At 46.9% G+C, this 7,177-nt stretch overlaps 1 protein-coding gene across 1 annotated transcript; it reads left to right on the forward strand.

Moving 5' to 3' along the window:
• The first annotated feature begins 252 nt into the window (after positions 1–252).
• On the forward strand, positions 253–2,249 carry HMX2 (H6 family homeobox 2). Its single transcript, XM_044445701.1, has 2 exons — positions 253–518; positions 1,676–2,249. The coding sequence occupies exons 1-2, from the start codon at positions 253–255 to the stop codon at positions 2,247–2,249; spliced, it is 840 nt and encodes a 279-aa protein (XP_044301636.1).
• The last annotated feature ends 4,928 nt before the right edge of the window (positions 2,250–7,177 follow it).

The raw sequence follows: 7,177 nt of genomic DNA on the forward strand, positions 1-7,177 counted from the left end.
CTCCATGCAAATGAGGCCCCGCCACGCCGCCGCCGGGAGATCAATAGAGATCTGAGGAAGAAAGGAGCATGCATTCCGGCTCGGCCAGCTCCGGGAAAACTGCCGAGGCGCGCCCGAAGCGCCCCCCCGGACGGGTCCCCCCACAGGCAGGCGAGGGAGCCCAGCCCCCGCGGGGCCCTCAGGCGCGGTCCTCCGTCCCCAGCGCGCCTCTATAACGGGAGCTGCTCTCCTCTGGTTTCTTATGAGCCCAGGATGAGCAACAAAGAAGACCCGAGCAAGGGTTGTCCCGCAGCAACTCCGCTCTCCAGTTTCACCATCCAGTCCATCCTGGGCAGCGGCACCACCGCCTCGGAAGGAGGCAGGGAGGCCAACGCCAAGCAGGCAGCCTCCGCCTGGCCGAGCAGGAAGAGGAGCCTGTCCGTGTCCTCCGAGGACGAGGAGCCGGATGAGAACTGGAAACATCCCGCCTGCTTCTGCCCCGACTCGCATGGTCCTAAAGAAACGTGCCACAAACACCAACCCATCAGTTTCACGTGTCTCAGTAAGTACTGAACGGAATCTAACCCCCCCCCCCGCCCTCGCCAAGCCCTGTTTATTTTATTTTTATAAGGAAGGATGATACCGAGTCTCTTGGAGGACAAATGCATGGGACAGAATGCTGCTGCTCTGGTTTTGCTTTGCGTGGGTCTGCAACTGTCCAATTGCTTATTTTAACTTAGTTCGATCACACCGACTTTCAGAGGAAGGCATTCATTTATCTGGGGTCTTAAGCGTCTTAAGTGCTTATACCTGCAGTGTTTCTCCTGTAAAGACCTAAAACACCATTCTCGAGCTTCCTAAATGCTCCCTGTTTCAATGGTTTTTTTTAAATGGTCTTTGGTGTCTTCCCCTTGGGGACTGAATTTAGTGCATGCAGATTAAGGAAACGTTTTTGAAATGTATATTTTATCGTTCCTCTTCAGTTTAGATTTTTGGTTCTAACACTTATTATAATGGATAACGGTGATGTCTCTCATTTTTCTAAATTTCCGTAGCAACGAAAGTCTTTTGCATGTGTCTTGAAATGTTAAATATTCAATAAGCAGCACCCTTGAAACAACACGCCGGCAATTTCTCACGCTCCCCCAAGAGGAAGTGTCGCTGAGTTCAGTGGCACCTGCTTTCCTGGGAAGAAGCACGCGAGCGGGCGAGCGAGCGCGGCTTGAGGCTGCAGCCCTGCGTCAAGCGCGCCCAGGAGCACAGTGGGGCTCGCTTCCAAGTAAGCCTGCAGAGGCTTCTCTGCTGGAATTATAAACTGCAGCTCAGGGGACGGTAAAGGCTGCACTTACAAGCAGACCTGCTCACGGGGATGACATAGATCGCAATCAGGGCTTCTCCCTGGTATGGTGCATTTAAGAGTGCAAGGCTACCCCGGCATGAATGCCTTGCCTAAAAGGGAGCTATGAAATTGATCCTCATGCCTTTCTAATGGGATGATTAAACAGCAAAAGCTGGCTGAAATGGAGCTCCATCTGCATAGGGCGGGGGCACGACAGAAGTTACACTCTGAGTTTATTTAGGACGTGCTTATTGCCTGTGGGGGGGGGGCTCCCCCCAGGGTGGGAGGACGAGACCCGAGCAGTGTTAGCGGGATGCGTAAGGCGCTTCTTCTTCTTCTTCCTCCTCCTCCTCCTCCTCCTCCTCTTCCCTTTCCTCCTCTCCAAGGCAACGCGAAGGGCACTGGCGCTGCGCTCAGCTCCGACCGGACTCCCCCTTTCCTCTCGCAGGCGCAGCCCGACTTCAAGGAGGAGAAAGAGAAGCACTTCGCGCCCGCTTCCCCGGCCTCCGCGGACAGACAAAGGGACGGGGCGGACCGGCAGGCGGGCGCTGCCAAGAAGAAGACGCGCACCGTCTTCTCGCGCAGCCAGGTCTACCAGCTGGAGTCCACCTTCGACATGAAGCGCTACCTGAGCAGCTCCGAGCGGGCCTGCCTGGCCTCCAGCTTGCAGTTGACAGAGACCCAGGTGAAGACCTGGTTTCAGAACCGCAGGAACAAATGGAAGCGGCAGCTCTCAGCGGAACTGGAGGCGGCCAACATGGCCCACGCCTCGGCCCAGACTCTCGTGGGGATGCCGCTGGTTTTCAGAGACAATTCCCTGCTCAGAGTGCCCGTGCCCAGATCCATCGCCTTCCCGGCTCCCTTGTACTATCCAGGCAGCAACCTGTCAGCCTTACCTCTCTACAATCTTTACAACAAGATCGACTACTGAAAGTGACGGGGAGGGGGCGGGAGAGGGACCAGCCGCGGCCGCCCGAGGAGGGCTCCCCCCCGTCACCACCTTCTCTCTACCTACCCGCCCGCCTGTTATCCATAGAAAAGGAGAAATGTGCTTCTTGCATTGTTAAGAAATACACCATGTGTATTCATTACTATTCCTGTTATATTTTAATATTATTATTATTATTATTCATTTTTAATTTATGGGAATCCTCTCTAGGTTGGTTTGGTTATTTTCTAGGCTGGCGTGGAGAGTGTGATATTCACTCCACCCTTCTCGTGTTGGGCTCAGCCCTGTCCAGACATAAACTGTCATTCCGACTTGGAACAGACTTTGAAATAAAACCAATCGCCATGCAGCCACAACCCATATTTTAAAGGCAAGGCAAAACCCGACCGCCTGATCGCCGCGCGGCTCTGGCTCCGCGTGCAGGTAGGAAAGTCCGCGGCGCACGAGCGCTCAGCCATTTTCGAGTCTCTTCTTCCAGGCTCTCACGCTCTTCTTTCGCCTCCAATATGATATCCGCGGGAAATTGAAGAAACTAAAAAGCGTATTTGAGATCTGTACATATTTTTAAAGAAAATAAAGCATTTTAAATGTCGTTGGTAACCCTTGTCAGATTGCTTGTTTATGATCGGCCTCCTTGCTTTTTCCCGGATTTTTCGCGGAAAGGCAAGTGCCTTAGCCACAGAAACCCCTTTCACTACAAGAAGCCAGGAAGTTTTGAAAGAGGTGAAAAGTTTCCTCTTGGTGGCCAGCAGGTTCTTTCCCTGGGGAGAGGGGGTCTCATAGGGCGATCTTGAACCATCTGCAACGGTGTTCTTACCCCCCCAAATGTGACAACAGCAGAACGAAATCGATCGAGCAGGAGTAGATGGAGGCTGATCAAAACAAAAAAGAAATATTGAGCTATCAATAGTTCGGCGTTGCCTGGGCTCACAAGGAACGTACCTTTGCGGCCCAGTTCCAACTTGCCCTGCCAAAACCAGCGAGACTTATTTCCATATATGGTGAGGATCCGACTGAAACAAAGTGGGGGAAATAGGAAAGGTTCACCTCTTTTGAGAAGCCCTGGCTCTTATTCCCGCGTACCTGGGAAGAATTAGTCCCATTGCATTAAACAGGACGCAGGGCATCATTCTAAGCGCGCCTGCTGAGCAGTAGGACTCACCGAGTTCAACAAGAATTACTCGGAGATAACCGGGCTTCTTATGCTGCCTGCCTTCTAAGTACACATGCCCAGGACTACACGACTGGATTCATACTCAGTCGATGATTATCCAAGGTACTATCCTTCTAGACAAAGGGTCTTTGAGAAGCGATTTTGGTTTGAGTCCAAATGGCAAATAACCGCTTCTTCCACATGTGCCTTGTAGTTTTAGCATCCATGCAGTTTAGCTTTACGATTCAGCCTCCAAACCGCACGCCAAGCCATCGGCTCTTCGCGCTTCTGAAGAGGGCAGGACTCGGAGGCACCCATCCCGATCCCGGGGAAGTTTGTTTGAGCTGAATGCCGTCGATTTCGGTGGAATTTTCTCCCCTCCGCCCTAGTTCGGTCCCTAGTCCTGTTTTCTGATGCAAGCACATTTCCTGCCAACAAGCCCCATTAGGTAGCACCGGTGAAATAAAATATTCGTTGGAGGAACTCTTGCTTTGAAATCGATAGGTTCTGCAACTAAAGCTGCCTGCCAACGAGCCAAAGGGCTTTAACTGGTTCGGGATCGCGATGCTTAAGAAGCAGGCTACGTGATCCGCATCCTGGTTCCTCGCTTTTGACGCAGCTACTTCGCTGCCCTTGTCGTAAAACCACAGATGGGGCCCGTTCTCGTCGTCTCCTCCATCAGGACGACCTCCCCCCCCCCTCATTAAAATGAATAGAAAATATAAGCCCTTACACAACAAACTCGGGTAAAAGCTTGCAAATGTCAAACGCAATCGGATCAAAGCCGTTCGTGGCGGGGTGGAGAGCTAGTTGCTTGAAAAGAAGATGAACGTCCCCTAATAAGCGCTCGGGAGGCGACAAGTGTTTCCGGAAATGGGCTTTCTCCAGAGTTGGAGGTGTATTCTGCTAAATGCCAAGATCTCACGCGAAGTACCTTTGCCAGCTCCTTTTTAAATAGAAATGTGACATTATAACCAAGCCGTGATTGATCTGAGCGTTCATCCCGGCGCTAAGAAACACCTGCAGCCTCCGATGTGCCGAAAGGAGGAAGCTAATCGTTTAAACAAAAAGTAAATACTTCATCAAGTGTTATTTAAATTGCAGGCGCCGTTACGTGGTTTATCACAGCCACCTGTTCCTTGGTTAGCTCAGGATCTTAATGGAGAGGGCGATTTAAAATTCAATAAGGAACTGCAATCCAGCTAAAATCACCTTTACGATGTTTTTTAAACAGAGAATGGGGGGCAATTACACCCCATATGGTCCCCGTAAATAACAGGCTCAGGGTGCATATTTTCATGCTAACTAATATTTTAGAAATGTTGATTCTGAACCATTTCCTCAAAAGCCAATGGAGATACTTTATATTTAATGTGTGCAATGGCATTTTATTCCAGAAACAAATGCACTTAAGCAGGACAGCTTTACCATCTAGTCTTCCCATTTAAAGAAAAGAAAACCAAATAGAACATAAAGATTGAACCTGGGAATTATGCTATTCTGCACCCCTTGACCATGTTTCATAGACATTCTTTCTATTGAGAAGTATAGTAAATCATTGTAAAGCATTTACTTTAAAATCAGACTTGTGGATTGATATTTGTAACTTCAAATGAAGTTGTTCAGAATCTCATCTGATCTTAGACACATCCACATAGAAGTGTTATTGACACTGTTATTATTAGTCACTTTCAATACATGTGGTTCACCTCCCCACATTACACTGGTCAGTTTTAAAGAATAGAAGCCCACTGCAATCCTGAACATGTCTTCTCAGGATTAACTCACATTGAACTCAGTGAGACTAACTGCCAATAGATTTGTAGATTTAATCCTACTTTCCATTTCTTGGCCTCTTCATTGGCCAATTTCAGTTTGCTTTTTACCTTTGGTATTTAACATCTAAAATAGTTTTTCCTTCCTTGTAAAAATCTCTGTATGAAGCCAAATGATTTTAATTCATATGGAATGTCAATAAAATTTTGTGTACTTTAAATGTTGCCTTCCCAGCATTTCACAAAACATTCTTTTGTCTGTCACATTCCTTCAATATAGTTTCCATAGTACAGAAGACAACACAGCATGTTTACACAGCATCAGTTTACATGACCCAGATCCACCATCATGTCAACTGTATGCTATCATTTTAAGTAGGGCAATAAGAACATGTTGTGATCCTCTGTAACCTGTGGAAACCATAGCTCCGATCCGTTGTGCTTATTGCAAGCCTTGGACCTGGTTCACCATACCAGAAGATACTTAAGGAGTATTTTGCAGGACAGTGATGATAAATAGTTGAAAAACAGGCTCTTGAAGAAAAGTAATGAATGCAGAACTAGTAGAAGAAATTATGGCAATCATGGACCCCAGTAGTCACAGGACTTAGTATTGTCTTGATTGTTTCCCTCCTTTTTCACTTGCTAAATCTTTCTCTGAATGCAGGCTTGTGGCTGATCTGCTGTAAGTGCAAGGTGGACCGATTAACACTGAACTAAGGTTTTCTGCACCACTTTTCTTCTCATCTATAAACTTTTCTCAACTTGCTTCTGTGTTGCTTCAACTAGGAGGCCTCAGATTGTGACAGTGTGTTTCTCCAGCAAAAAAGAACACACACTTTTTTGTTAATTTCCATCTGGCACCACTTTGACTTTTCTTTTGGAGGTGAATTGTCCTTCTTCCTGAACACGGGAAAATGCAAATATGCCAGGATCCAAGAACTCAAAGCAGTACAAAGGCTTTTGACAGTCAAAATGGTTAGTATGTATTGTTTCTACCAACAGCACTATGATTGTTACACATGGAGAAAGTTGTGTATATATTATATATGTATCTCTCTATATGTGAGAACTAAACAGAAGTTAAGATGAAATCTAGAGCAAACTTTAATATAAGATGATTATAAGAAAGGGGAGGGTGCAAAAATACAGAATTCCTGTTCCATGTTTATGCACAGGTATATTTACAGTAAGGGAAGTATTTATTTCATATTGGAGCTTTAAAGGAAACTTGGATCCAAATTAACTCAGGTATCAGAACATAATTTCTATGTAGAGGAACATGATGCTAATCTGATATTTTCTGCTACATTCGTGGGAATGTGTTCATGAATGCAGATTTGGATTTCTCAGGGTGAAAGGATGACTCCTGTATGTATAAAACTAGGATGGGGTTTATTTATAGAGTAGAGGGAAGTGAGCCACTACAGAGAAGACTTGCCTATAGCTTGTTTCTAAACATGAAATTTCAAACTTTCCTTATTACAAATTTATTCGTATTCACATTCCCGTTGAACTCAAGAATTTTGGGGTCATGTCTGATCTAGGCAGGGTGAACTCCAGCATGGAACACTCCTTTCCAAGTGGAAGCCTATTCATAGGTGACTGTTCATTGAAGATCCTCGAGGCAATTTTACGCTGGCTTTCCCCCGCTGCTTCCAAGCGGTTAAGTGTAAGTCCTGAACATCCACGCCTTCCCTAGCACAGCAATTTTTGCGTCCAGGAGATCGAGCCACTCTGACTCATAAAAATAAGGCAACAATCCAATGCATGTTTACATAGCCAAGAGTCCTACAGCTCCCAGCATGCTCTAGCCAGCCTCTCTGAAGTTGTAAGGCTCCCCCGCAAAATTGCCTAAGATTGCGCTCCAAACGTGAGAAATAGTTTTGATTCTAGCGCCGTGTTCAAAAACTCTTAGGCCCCATGATCGCACCCGGGAGAGAAAGAGAAAAGCCTGCCTTGAAGCCTTTTTTGAACGATAT

The sequence above is a fragment of the Varanus komodoensis genome, unplaced genomic scaffold (assembly GCF_004798865.1).
Source record: "Varanus komodoensis strain SLA01 unplaced genomic scaffold, ASM479886v1 scaffold49, whole genome shotgun sequence".
Lineage (NCBI taxonomy): Eukaryota > Metazoa > Chordata > Lepidosauria > Squamata > Varanidae > Varanus > Varanus komodoensis.